This window comes from Tamandua tetradactyla, chromosome 23 (assembly GCF_023851605.1).
Source record: "Tamandua tetradactyla isolate mTamTet1 chromosome 23, mTamTet1.pri, whole genome shotgun sequence".
NCBI classification, from domain to species: domain Eukaryota; kingdom Metazoa; phylum Chordata; class Mammalia; order Pilosa; family Myrmecophagidae; genus Tamandua; species Tamandua tetradactyla.
The window spans coordinates 57,185,035-57,198,543 of NC_135349.1; the positions used below are offsets into that span (position 1 = coordinate 57,185,035).

General features: G+C 53.4%; 1 protein-coding gene and 2 pseudogenes across 1 annotated transcript; 1 reads left to right on the forward strand and 2 right to left on the reverse strand.

Moving 5' to 3' along the window:
- The first annotated feature begins 774 nt into the window (after window positions 1-774).
- LOC143666794 (protein FAM98B-like) lies at window positions 775-4,765 on the forward strand (annotated as a pseudogene).
- Window positions 4,766-6,879: 2,114 nt separating this feature from the next.
- LOC143666836 (hemoglobin subunit zeta) lies at window positions 6,880-7,713 on the reverse strand. Its single transcript, XM_077140365.1, has 3 exons — window positions 7,619-7,713; window positions 7,121-7,325; window positions 6,880-7,036 (listed from the first exon to the last, which is right to left on the reverse strand). The coding sequence occupies exons 1-3, from the start codon at window positions 7,711-7,713 to the stop codon at window positions 6,908-6,910; spliced, it is 429 nt and encodes a 142-aa protein (XP_076996480.1). The 3' UTR covers window positions 6,880-6,907.
- Window positions 7,714-9,746: 2,033 nt separating this feature from the next.
- Window positions 9,747-10,297, reverse strand: LOC143666837 (ubiquitin-conjugating enzyme E2 variant 1 pseudogene; annotated as a pseudogene).
- Window positions 10,298-13,509: the final 3,212 nt, after the last annotated feature.

The following is a 13,509-nucleotide window of genomic DNA, read 5'->3' on the forward strand; positions in this document are numbered from 1 at the left end:
AGCTGTGAGGAGAACCCAGGCTGTTCTGTACTGGGCCACTGTCCTAGCAGGAACTGACTCAGGCGAGAGCCATGGAGGAGCTGGTGGTTGAGATCGTGTAAAGAACAGGGTCTTTACCTAACCTTGAAGTATTTACAGCAAAACACGTATTAGTTATTGAAGAGGCAGAAACCTTCACTGGCAGAAACCATGCCAACAAAGTGACCAAAATGAGCAGGAAAGGGGCAAATCAGCTGTGTGAGCCCCTGGGGTACGGGAGGCGACATGTCGTCTCTGGGACATTCTTGTCAGAAACGCACAAGAGGGGCTCACCCTGAGCACACGTCAGGGCATCCTGTGGGGCGGCTGGCCTGTGCTCTCCAGAGCTACTGAGAACACGCAAGGACAGACTAAAGAGCCAGACGGAAGGAGAAAGCAGTGGCCTGACAATTAACTGCAGTGTTTGATTCTGGACCAGTAAAGGGCAGCGTTGGGGACATGGAGGCGAGTGAGGCTGGAGCACTCCTGGCCTGCCCCGACTGGTCCCCGGGGCTGCCCTGTGTGTCCTGGGCAGATCTGGAAATGCGACTGAAGCATTTAAGCATCACTGTACTCTCAGATGGCTCAGAAAGAAAGAGAACAAGAGTGAGGACCAGCAAGGGAGAGGACAGGATGTCGGAGAATGGGCGAAGTTGAGTGTATTAGTTTGATAAGCTGCTGGAATGCCATATACCAGAAATGGAACGGCTTTAAAAAAAAGGGAATTTAGGCTGAACAACTTTGGGTCGAAGCACCATGAGAGGGCCTGAGCCAGGCCTGGAACCTACGGCGGAGGGAGACGTGCTGGACACACTAGGAGCTCTGGGGTATAAGAGACCACTTTTAGATGCGCGAGCCCTCGTCAAGGCAGCAGAGTGTGGACTATCTTCGCCTGAATTGTCAGAGCTCTGTGTTTGGTTAGGCTCTCCAATAAAATCATTGTGCAACTTGGAAGAAAGTATCTCTTCAGCTGGGAAAGATGATTCTAGAAAGTTTCCAGCTTGAGATAAGTGATTTTTAAAAAAGAAATGGCATGTCCATATTCTGTACTAATATCAGGAGATATTAAAGACCATTTGAAAAAAAAGATGACTGAAACTTCTATTATTTTTAAGTACAGAGCTTCAAGCTTCGCAGATCTTACAGAATAAGAAATGTAAAAATTCTCAGTCAGATGAAAAACAGTGAAATATTTCAGGAAGTTCACGCTCTCTCTCTGATACCCTTGGTGTACCCAAGCCGCCGACTTCTGACATTCCGCTTATGCTAAACCAGGTGGAGTCATTTGCGAGGATCTCCTCACAGAAGTCCAGAAGAGTCACGTGGGTAAACCACTGCTGAAAACTGACTCAAATCCGGAACAGGCGGAGCACCTGGAAAGAATCAATGATGCTCTTTCTAGTGACTGTGAATGTCGCCGGCATATGTTAGTGAAACAGTTAGATGTGACAGTGCTGTCCTTTGGATGGTCTGATAGAACAAAGGTAAACACAGGTGACATAAAAGTCCCCTTCCAGGAGTGGTGAGAACAGGGAGAAAGTCAACTTCCTCAAGTTGAATTCTTGATATTCTCACAAGCAGTGTGGACAACCAAAGCTATAGGCTGAGCCCCCAGTCTTGGGGTTTGTTCATATGAAACAACCCTGCAAAGGATAGGTCAAGTCTACTTAAAATTTAGGCCTAAGAGTCACCCCCAAGAGAACCTCTTTTGTTGCTCAGATGTGGCCTCTCTCTCCAGCCAACACAACAAGCAGTCTCACCACCCTCCCCCTCTCTACGTGGGACATGATTCCCAGGTGTGTGGACCTTCCTGGCAACGTGGGACAGAAATCCTAGAATGAGCTGAGACTCAGCATCAAGGGACTGAGAAAACCTTCTCGACCAAAAGGGGGAAGAGGGAAATGAGACAAAGTGTCAATGGCTGAGAGATTCCAAACAGAGTCGAGAGGTTATCCTGGAGGTTATTCTTATGCATTAAGTAGATATCACCTTGTTATTCAAGATGTAGTGGAGAGGCTGGAGGGAGCTGCCTGAAAATGTAGAGTTGTGTTCCAGTAGCCATGTTTCTTGATGATGACTGAATAATGATATAGCTTTCACAATGTGATTGTGTGATTGTGAAAACCTTGTGTCAGATGCTCCTTTTATCTACCTTATCAACAGATGAGTAAAACAGATGGAATAAAGATGAATAATAAGGGGAACAAATGTTAAAATAAATTTAGAGTGAAATGCTGGTGATCGGTGAGGAGGAGGGGTGGGGGTATGGTATGTATGAATTTTTTTCTGTTTTCTTTTTATTTCTTTTTCTGAATAGGTGCAAATGTTCCAAGAGATGATCGTGATGATGAATGTGCAACTTTGTGATGATGTTGTGAATTACTGATTATATATGTAGAACGGAACAATCAAAAGTTAGGAATGTTTGCATTTGTTTGGTGTTTATTGGTATTAAAAAAAAGAATGAATAATAATTTTTAAAAAAACATATGAAATAGCAAAAATTTACCAGCCTAAGCGTTATGCTTTGTCGTTCAAGACAACTATTACATTAGCACATCTGCTTGCTGCCCGTGGAGGTCTGAGGAAGGTCATTAAACAAGTAGTGGCGCTAGTCGAGAGAAGACGGCTTGTGCCATTAGCAAGGTGCTGACGGGAAGGGTGCCTGATGGCGAAGGAAGGCCCATTGAAATTGAACCTCCACCCCCTGAAATGCCTCCTTGGCAGAGGAGACCAGAAGGCAGTGGAAGGGGTGGTTGGGGGGCTGGGGGGGGTGGTAGAGGAGGGGGTGGGGGTGGACGGGGTGGGGGAGGTGGGGGGTGGGGAGGAGGAGGTGGGGGGTGGGGAGGAGGAGGTGGGGGAGGTGTTGGCAGAGGAGGGGTTTCCAAGGCGGGGGAGACTACGGTGGAAGGGGGTGCTGTGGTGGAGGAGGTTATGGAGAGCATATGGAGGAGGTGGCGGGGTGGTGGGTACAGAAGAGATTCAAATGCCATATCTTCCTGGAGATAATGTTATCAAAACGGTTTCCATCCCGCAATATTGAATCAGGGTTAAAAGAAGCAGCTGCCCCACAAGATTGGGTCAGGATTAAAGCATGGCATTTCTGGGGTACATAATAGTTTCAGTTCAACACATTGGGGAATCCAGGTGACACGTCCTTGTGAATTCTTTGCGTTATTCTCTCTTTTTCTTAGTGGTCATTCCCCGTTCCTCGCCATCTCCCCCCACCTTTACTTATCTCTGTAACTTTATTTCTCAGTTGCACCATCACCATTTATTGGCTGTACTTTTTTCCTTCATTGAATTGCTTTTGTGTGTTTGGGAAAATCCTGTGACTGGCTATGCCCCACCCCTTTCCTTTGCAAGGTTTCAGGTCTTATAGCTCTCAGGGCTCTCTGACGTTCATTTCATTCACAGAATACCATTGTGAGGTGGTAGGGCAGGCGTTGCTGGGCGCCTTGCACAGGTGAGGAGACAGGTTCACAGTGGTTCAGTGGCTTGTTTAGATGCACGGCTCTAGGTGGTGGGCAGGATAAGAAACGCCTCTGGGGGGCCCGGGCAGACCCCTTGCTGTGTTTGGGGCATCCCTTCTCCTGGTGACAGTATATGCTTTAATTTCAAGCTCCAGTTGCCTGCTGGACACCTGAAATTCATTGCAACATCTTGAATCCAGCATAACCTCACAGAACGCATCTCCAGCTCTTCTTCCCTGCCCCAGGCCCATGCTTTGGTCACTCAGGCTCAAGGCTGTGACCTCAGCCCTCTGGCGTCCGGTGGCCCTCCGTGGAGTCCCTCCGGCCACCCTGCCCCATGCCGGCCTCCCGCGTGGGGGTCCTGGCAGAAGTCTGCTCCTCTCCAGGCCGGCAGCCCCTTGGGCGCACGTGGGACCTCCTGGGGAGCCGGCTCCCCCCCACCCCTAATTTTGGTAATACGGATAACTCCTAACATTGCCTCTTTTCACCACACTAAACGTAGGGTTCAGTAGACCCACTTCTCTTTTAAGACCCTCAACCCCCCCCACACACACACTGCCCTCCTCCCTCCCTGGCTCTGGAACCTCTAGTCTGCATATTGGCGACTTCCAGGAACGTCACACACGTGAGACCACACCGTGTCCGTCCTCAGTGCCTGGCCCCCGCCGTGGCGTGTCTCAGAGCCGCCCTTTTTGGCTGAACGACACCTATGTGTTCATGTAACAGAACAATCAGGACTGAAGGGAGGAGGCTAATTGCGCAGCTTTACGTAGAGGTTCCTTTTCGCGTCCCGGTATATTGAAGTAGACGGAGGGAAATTCCTGAAGTCTCTGAACTCTAACCCAGCTGCCTGGCTCTCTGACAAGGGTTGCACAGTCCTGTCTTCTGCCCTGTGACTGGGAAAACCTGTGACTAACCTTCCTTTGTCCCGTTATCCAGTTTTTCAGCGTTAGAGTGTTGTGATCCCTAAAGACAGCCCCCATGTTTGTTAACAAAGGGTCCTGGGTCAGCCCTGAACTAACGCTCCCCAGATCCAAAGTTCTCATAACCGAGACTGATGGGACCCAAGTGGGCCCCTGAGGTGCACTGAGGCATGGCCTCCCCTCGCAGGTCCCCTCACCGCTGTGCCCTCGCCCCACACAGGGTCTGTGACTGGGGGTGTGACCAGTCTGTGCGTGACGCATGATCAGGGCACTGCAGAGACATCACCTGGGACCAGGTGGTCCCTACACCTGCCCACCTTGTCTCTAACAAAACTGCCGGAATTGCTGTAGTCCGGGGAGACGGATCTGTGGCCGCTGGGCGCCTGCTCTCCCCCTACGGGCCTCGGAAAGGCTCTTTCTCCCTCTGACACCCCAGGGTCTCAGGAACTCTGCAGTGTCACATGTGACGTTCCTGGAAGTTGCCAATTTGCAGAATTGGCACCAGATCTGCTTATGCATCTGCCGGGGGGCAGGTGGTCACCCTTCCCTGGGCTCGCCCTGAGCCGTGGACTTGCTGGGTGGCGTGGGACTTAGTGTTCCCGGCGAAGGAACCCTGTGCTGCTCGCTCAGGGCTGAACCAGCCTTACATTTACATCCTGCCACTTTTTTGGTAGGTTGAAACTATTTCAAAATGGAAGTTTACAAAGTTATAATAGCTATTTCTATTTAAAGGAAATGTCCAAAATAGGTGAATCCATGAGAGACAGCCAGCCATCTGGTGGCTGCCAGGGCTGAGGGGAGGACTGCTTACTGAGTTTGGGGATTTCCTTTTGGGGTGATGAAAATGTCTTGGGACGTGATTTAGCTGGTGCTTGCACAGTACTGTGAGTGTACTAAACACCACTGAGCGGCTGATTTTGTTCAGTGAATTTCACCTCAGTTAGAACAACGACAGTGTCAATGTCATCGCATACCATCAGCCACTCAGGAAGGTCCGCTCTCCTTGGCACGCCGGGGGCACTGCCGGGGCCACAGCTGGGGGCACTGCTGAGGCCACAGTTGGGAGCACTGCTGAGGCCACAGCCGGGGCACGGCCGGGGGCACTGCCGGCATGCGGATGGGGCAGCGTCCCCGGCTCACCCAGAGCACTGCTTTTCTCTGGCGATCATATTACTTCGTTCTCGCATAGGGGCTTTTATTTGTTTTTCACTTTTGGAGTTTTTGTTCTTTTGCGCTTTGTATTTTCACTTTTGAATACGTGAGGTATTTTTATGATTCAAAGATAAGACTGTAGAGAATTGTCCTTGGAGAAGCGTCCCTCCGTTCCCTCTGTCCACCTCGACTACCCTGGGACCGTTCGTATTTATTTCCAGTTTTCCCTTTCACTGTTTCTTTTTACAAAAACAAGCAGATATGTACGTAAGTTTGTGTACATATATGCCTATCCACACACACATATATACATACACATACACACAATATGCACATTCACACACGCGTGCACATGTGAAGCACATGTATCACATATATTCCTGTCCATTTATTCTGTCTCTCTCTCTCTCACACACACACAGTACTCCTTGTTTCTTACATAAAAACTAACATTCCACATAGGCTATGCTACAATTTTCTTTTTTCTGTTTATTTTTTTAATTAATACATTCTGGCCATCCTCTGAGTGCATTTTGAGAAGTTCTCCTCAGTCTTTTGGGTTCACCCCCTCTTCGGACACGGACACGCAGGATTTGGAGCTGACACCCGGGGTTCCGGTTTTAAGCAATGGAGGCTGCCCCAAATTGCTCTGTGCTCCTGTGTCTGGTCCCTCCCGCCGTGCAGAGGGGTTAGAGGTGGGCCGGGCTTTTGGAGTTTTGCCCGACAAGTTTGTGTGGACTGGGCCGCAGTGAGGCTTTACTTCAGGGTAGTGCTTATTTGCATTGTATTAGGAGTGGGAATGAGACTCTCGTCCTACACTTGAGGTGCCTTTTAAAAAAATTTCTGTGCGCCCTGGTGCGGCTTTGGGTTTGCCGCCTGTCCCGGCGCGGCCGGGGGCCGGGAGGAGGCTTTGGTTATTGTAGCCGCGTGAGACACGCCAGGACAATCCAGAGCCACCGGCGGGAAGGGTCAACCCCGCGCCAGGCGCAGGGCCTGGGAGAAGGCGCCAGCTTCACCCTGCAGCAGGAGCGGCATAAAATCGGGGACGAAGAGGGGCCCCTTGGTGAGAGCCAGGGCGGCTGCCCCAGAGGAGAGGCCGGTGGAGCCCGGGTGGTGGCGCGCAGCTGGGGCCGCCTTCGGACCTCCGGGACCCGGGTCCGCCAAGGGGCCCTGCAGCCCCCCGCGCGCCGGGGCGGCCTCCAGGCCTGCGGCCTTCGGTGGCCCAGTGAGCACAGACGCGGACGGACATTTGATGTGTTTATTTTAATGGCCCGGGAGCCCTGGGCGCACTCGGGGGCCCATGGGGCGGGGCGGGGGCGCGGAGCCCGCGGCGGCGGCGACTCATCGGTACTTCGCGGTCAGCACGGAGGACACGATGGACAGGAACTTGTCCCAGGCCTCGTGCGCCTCGGCCGTGAAGTCGGCGGGGAAGCGCGCGGCCACGGTGACCAGCAGGCAGTGGGACAGGAGCTGGGGGCGACCAGGGGCGGCTCAGCGCCGGCGGGGCTGCGGGGGGAGGGGAGCCCGCCCCCGCCCCCGCCCCGCCCCGCCCACCTTGAAGTTGACCGGGTCCACGCGCAGGACGTAGGCGTGCAGCTCGCTCAGCCTGGCCAGGGCGCCTGCGATGTTGTCGAGGCTCCGGACCGCGTCGCCCACGGCCGCCACCACCTTGGAGCCGTGCACGCGCAGCTGCGCCGAGCCCGGGCGCAGGTCGAAGTGCGGGAAGTAGGTCTTGGTCTGCGGGTGGCTGGCGAACAGCCTGCGGCGTGGGGACACACCTGCTCCAGGCGCCCGCAGGCCCGCGGCCCGCGCTTGTCCACTAGTCCATCCCCACCCGTGCTCATCAGCTCCACAGGGCGTAGTGGGGACCCGCGCGCTGGGCACCCACCCCGGGAGAGGCCCAGTGGGGCCCTGTGCCCCTGGCTGCCTGCCCCTCATCCTTGGAGCCCCTCAGGACCCCTCACTACCCCTCACTACCCCTCAGTGCCCCTCACTGCCCCTCACTGCCCCTCGCTGACCCCCACCCGTCCTCTGTCCCCCACCGGGCCTCACCGCTCCAGGGTCTCGGTGCCAATGGCGTCGGCCTGCGAGGAGACCTTGGCCCAGATGGACGTGATGATGTCCTGCTCGGACCTGGTCAGCGACATGGTGGCGGAGCAGGGGCTGCGCAAGGCTGGCCTGGTGGCCCTGCGTCCACGGACCCCTTTTATGGAGCCGGGCATCTGGCCAGGCTGCGGCCACTGGTCGGGAGGGGGTGGGGTGCTTATCAGGCCCAGGCCGGTGTCCAGCGAGATGGGGCCGGCTGAGGGGCCACCTGCCTTGCAGCTGGGCCTGCATGTCCTTGTCCACTTCAGAACCACACACTAGAGGCCGCCCGCCTTCCACTGTGCTGGGAACCGCCAGGGTCTGGGTGCCCAACAGGGTGGGGGTCTCTTCCAATGTCGCCTCCATGCTCCGTGGAGCGGCCTCTTCAGCGCGCAGTCCTGCCGACTGCAGCATGTGCATGCCGGGGCGTCCGTCACCACCCCCTCCGCAGCCCCCTCCTGCCCCCTCTCGATGGTCGTCCCATCAGGGGTTACACAGAGGCGCCCTGCCTCAGTCTGCTCCCTGCGTGGGCACAGCCTGGTGGCGACCCCTTTCCCTCTGGCACGGACGCTGGGCTCAGCGGTTGCTTGTGCCCACCCTGGGTCGGGCGGAGTCCTGGGGAGCGCAGGGCGTCTCGTGCTCCTTCCCTGCGCCGGGACCGGCTGGTGGGACATCTGTTCAAACCTTTTGTCCACTTCTTTTTTTTTTTCAGGACACAATGAATTGCTCTTATTTTGGTACGCATCCACATTTTAGCATCCAGTGGTCCTGAATGAACAGAAAAGTGGGAGAATGCGGCAGTTTGTCATAAAGTCAAGCCCGCCAATCCAGGGGTCTGCTGTGTCCTTCCCGAATCCCTGCTGAGGGTCGTGAGGCAGCAGCACCAAAACCAAAGCATGGACCGAATTCAAGGTTCTTTTTGTTCCAGTTGTCAGATTCCAAACTAGACTCAAACGGATTACAAGGAAAACCAAATGAAAGCCCTGTTTAAAGCTTCTTCAATTTTTAAAGCAAAAGCAATTGAAAGGAAAGAACACAATTCATTCTGAGAGTTGTGTGTGCTTACAAGAGTCTTCGTGTGGCCTTTCTCCGAGGTCAACCACCAAGGACTCTGAGAGCTGGCAGGTCAGAATGACCCTGGGGATGGCTCTTTTCACCATGTCAAAACCTGGGCTAAAAAAATGCATCAGCCAATGATGACAGCATCGGTGGCAGGGCTGAGGACCCAATTTTCACTTCCCAGGCAGGCGAAGAGAAATGTGGTTCCAAAACTAAATGAGGGAGGTCAGAGGCTTTCCAACCTTACCTGATGGCTTCTGGCCAAAGCAAGGAAGTGTCATGGAAAGCAGTGGGTGAAGGAAGGGACGTCAGGAGGAGGAAGGGAAAAGCAGCACCCCTTGATTAAAGGGGGGGGGATATGGGGAAAACCCTGAAAGAATTCCTCACGAGAGGCCAATTTCAGAGGGGAGCAGAGTTGGGGGTGGGGTGGATTACAGTCTATTCTTCGGCCAAGGGTGGTAGTGAGAGTGGGGAAAGGGTGATGGCTTGGAATGGGGTAGTCATTTAAGACTTAGAAAAGAAACTGGGGGGGGGGGTGCAGATGAAGCGCCCACAAACACCCAGCAGTCGTCCCACAGGCTGCGACCTGAAACCTTCACATCTCGTCTCATAAGCCACCCCAATCTGGAGGGCTGCTGGAGGGAGAGAAGGAAGGAGGAAGGCGGGGGTGGGGGGGGTGGGAAGGCAGAGACCCCAGGCCATGGAATTAGCAGCAAGGGGGATGTGTGACGCGCCTTTTCACGGCTGCATTAGATGTGCCCCGCCGGTGGCGACGGGAACTGACTTAAATACACTTTCTTGACCCCAGAAGTTCGGCCTCATGGGCAGTGGCTACGCTTGACGGTTGTCACAGCACAACTTGTGTATTTCAAACGGGCAGAAATTAGTGCCATTTACAGTGTCTTAAGACGCCTTTGAATGGGAGCTTCCTTTCCAGTGTTTTGAGGTCTACAAGACGTATCCAGATAATTTACTGCTGTGGAAAATGAAGACTGCTTAAATTGAATGAGGGGGCGGCTGTGGTTTTTCCTTTTGATTAATTCCTGTAACCTTGTCCTTCAGGCGGCTGAGGGAGTTTCCTATTTTCTTTAGACATCATTAGGCGCCTAGGCTCTTGCTGACAACTCTGATGCTATATGAAGTCTACCATTTTGCTAGCACTGACATGGCTCTTGGGCCCACCACTCCATTAGAACTATTAACTCCATTCATATTAATTGTTGTTACGAATCTTAACAAAGTGGGGGGGGGGGGGGGCGGTGCTTCTGGGTATTTAGGTCCACGTTCTATTTTAAGGTTGTGTATTTGGTTTCCATAAACTGTCTTGGAGGCCCAGTAATCATCCCTGTCTATCTCCTAAATGTCATGTTTTCGTCATCTTCTAGACCCCAGCTCACTGTGCCATCTCCTACTCCTTTCTGGTCTTCCTCGATTCTTCTAACAGTTGGAAATTGTGAGGGACTTTTACTCCCAAGTACGTGGTGGCTGCCATCTTGCGCCACTGTGGCTCAAGGCCCTTTTGTCCACTTCTAAATTGGCTGCTTGTGGACAGCTGTGCATATAATTTGGATACAGACCTTTGTCAGATATGCAATTGGCAAATATTCACTCCTAGTTTGTAGTCTGTCATTTCATCCTCTTAACAGAGGTTTTTGCAGAGAGAAAGTTTTAATTGTGATGAAATCCAGTTTATCAACTTTGTCTTTTATGAATCTTGCTTTTACTGTCATGCCTGACTGCAGGCCGCAGAGATTAGAGGAGCCGGCTGATATCTGCAAAATCTGCGGGGATTTCGAAGGCGTGGGGACCAATGCCTCCTGTGTGGAAAGTCTGACCACAGATGCCTGCTGGACTGACCTGAGCCAATGATTTGGAGATCAGCAGCCTTCCCAGCTGGGGAACAGTGAGCTGCGACAGGAGGCCGCCTCTCCCTCCTTCCACCTCGGCCAGTGCCCCCCCCCCCCCAGCCCCCTGCCAGGCAGGACCGCCCTCCCAGCGTCCTCTCCCCTGCTACACTCTGGCCCCCTCGCCCGCCCTCCTGGGGGGTCTGGGCCTGGGCAGCTGTGGCCGCGGTGTGGGGCTGCGAGGCTGTGGTGAGCACAGAGGCCAGCCTGGGAGGAGCAGAGGTCCTGGAGAGGCACCGGGCCGGGCCCTCCGGGCTGCAGGGTCCGGGGCCTGCGGGTCCAGAGCTGCGCCCGGGACGGGGCAGGCGGCCTCCCAGGGCGCGGCTGGAACCGGCCTGGGCTTTGCCTGGTCCTCACCCCGGGGGAGGGATCCCCCCGGAGTTGTTTGTGAAACTTCCAAGCCCTGCAACGCACCGTTGTGAAAACGTTTCCTTTTCCTTTTTTACCCCTTTTCAGGGTGAAATAGAGCGCAATGAGGCCCTGACGGATTGTCGCGGCCGCGCGCCCCAACTCAGCCTCTCGACTCCCGGTGCCCTGAGCCGCGCAGCTGTGCCGCCCGCGCCGGCGCCGTTCCCTCTCTGCGCTGCGTTCCTTGCGCGACACTGCACCGTCCGGCGGCTCTGCTGCAGGGGCCTTCTGCGCGGTTTGACTGGTTGTGTGTGTCTCTCTGTACACCCGCCCGCAGTTCCGTGGGAGCGTCGCGGGCGTGGGGTTCCGAGTTTGCGCTTGGGGCGCCAAGTCGGCGGGCTGCCCCCCGGGACCGCCTGTGGCTTAACTGGCATTTCCCTGATGGCTGTGAGGCTGGGCACCTGTTGGGATATTTAGTGGCCATTGGAATCCCTCTTTTGCAAAGTGTCTAAGTTGTGCCCATTTGTCTACTGTCGTCCATCTTATTGAATTATAGGAATTAAAAAAAATTTTTTAATTTGTTTTAAAAAAATTTAACAACAAAGGAACAAAAACATTCTTAACATATGATCTGAATTATAGGAATTGAAAAAATATTCTGGGTATAAGTTCTTAGTCTATTTTATGCATTTTATCTCCTCCCACTCTGCTCTCTTTCAACTCTCTGACTCTTTCTCATCTTATTTTGGTAACACAGATATAAAACTTCCCATTTTAATCACTTCTATGTGTACAATATAACGATATTGGTTACATTCAAAGCATTGTGCCATCATAACACCACCCATCAGTAAAACTTTTTCCTCCCCCCAGGCAGAGCTGTACCGGGTAAGCAGTAGCTTCCCACTCACCCTCATGACTCCTGGCGGCCTCTAATCCATTTTCTAACTCTATGATTTTGCCAATTTCAGATAATTCATAAAAATGAGGTCATTTTATTGGTCTTTCTCACTCAGCATTGTGTTTTCAAAGTGCATTCATAGTGTAGCAAGAACCCAGACTCATTCCTTTTCACAGCAGAGTTAGTCTGTTGAATGTTTTGGATCAGTTTTTGTTCATCCATCATTTGTTGACCGGCACTTGGGTTTTCCCATCTCTCAGCAATTTTGGACAACACTACTGTGACCGTAAGTGTACAAGTATCGGTCTCAGCCCCGTTCTTGCTTTTCAGGGTATAAACATAGAAGTGGAATTGCCGGGTCATATGGTTATTCTAAATTCAACTTTTTGAGGAACCTCCAAATTATTTCCACACCATTTTACATTCCCACCCACAAAGCACAAGAATTCCAACTCCTCCGTATCCTCACCAACACGCCTTGCACAGTGGCTGTGGCTGTGAAGTGGCATCTCACCGGTGAAGCTGAGGTTTCCCACGTGCTCGCTGGCCCCCCGTGTAGCTTCTCTGGAGAGATTGCCAGTCAAGTCTTTTGCCCGTTTTTAAATTGGGTTGTTTGCCTTTTTGTTTTTGAGTTATGAGCATTCTTACCATATCCTAGATATTACACCCGTATCACATGTACGATTTACAACGAGTTTCCATTCTCTGGGTTGTCTTCACATTCTCTTAGGGCTTCTGTTTGCTGAGCAGAAGTTTGAAGTGCAGTAAAGCGCAGTGTTTTGTGTGCGGTTCAGAACTGCTGTGCCCTAATTCTGAGGTGAAGTCTCTCCTACACCGTCCTTCCTGTATTGCGCCGTGGCCCACCCGGGCCGTGGGTGGTGCGAGGTGAGGCCTGCCTGTGGCTAGCTAACCCTTCTCAGGCGGTTTCTGCGGCTCCTCTCCCCGTAGGAGACCTGAGCTCACAGGCGCCTGGTAAGGGAGGTCTTATTTTCTTCTTCTTCCATTTTTTTAAATAAGAAGCAGAGGCTTGGGGAGGTTGTGAAACCTGAAACAAGGCTTTGTGGTGGGGAGAACCAGCCAGGACAGAGTGAGGACCAAGGCTGGGCATGGGCTGGACTGCTCTTCGGAACGTGGGCTCAGGGAAGTCTCTTTCCTTCTCTGGGCCTCAGCGCCCTCGTTTGTGACACCGGGTACCCGGGCTTGTGCCGCACTCCAGGGAGCTGGGCCCTGCGGGGTCCGGCTGGCCTCGGCTAGCTCTCAGCCTGCAGAGGTAGTGCTGAGCTGGCTGAAGGGACAGTCCCTGCAGGTCGGCTCCCGGCTGATCCCGGGAGGCTAGTGGACCTCTGAGCACATTTCATTGTTTTTATCCTCTAAAATGAGGGTTATAAAAGCCCCACTCACTAAGAGGGAATATGTGTGTCCAGCTCTCACCGACCACCATGAGCCCAGGGATTGACAGCACAAATTCATGACTGCTGCTGCTACCAGTGTGTGTGTGGGGTCCTCCTGGCAGGGCAGGGTGTGGCCCCAGGAGCAGGGTGAGGCCGGCCCAAGATAGCGGCACCCCACCCACGCCTCAGCCTCTGCTGGTGGCCCTATCACAGCCCCAGACACAGTGGCAGGACTGATAAGGCCAGGCCAGTCTG

Bases quoted from the DNA above. Each gene is read 5' to 3' on its own strand.
- LOC143666836 (XM_077140365.1), bottom strand. From the start codon at position 7,713: ATGTCGCTGACCAGGTCCGAGCAGGACATCATCACGTCCATCTGGGCC. The intron at 7,326-7,618 runs GTGAGGCCCGGT...CCCACGCCGCAG, and splicing joins GGCACCGAGACCCTGGAGCG to GCTGTTCGCCAGCCACCCGC. The intron at 7,037-7,120 runs GTGGGCGGGGCG...GGTCGCCCCCAG, and splicing joins TGGACCCGGTCAACTTCAAG to CTCCTGTCCCACTGCCTGCT.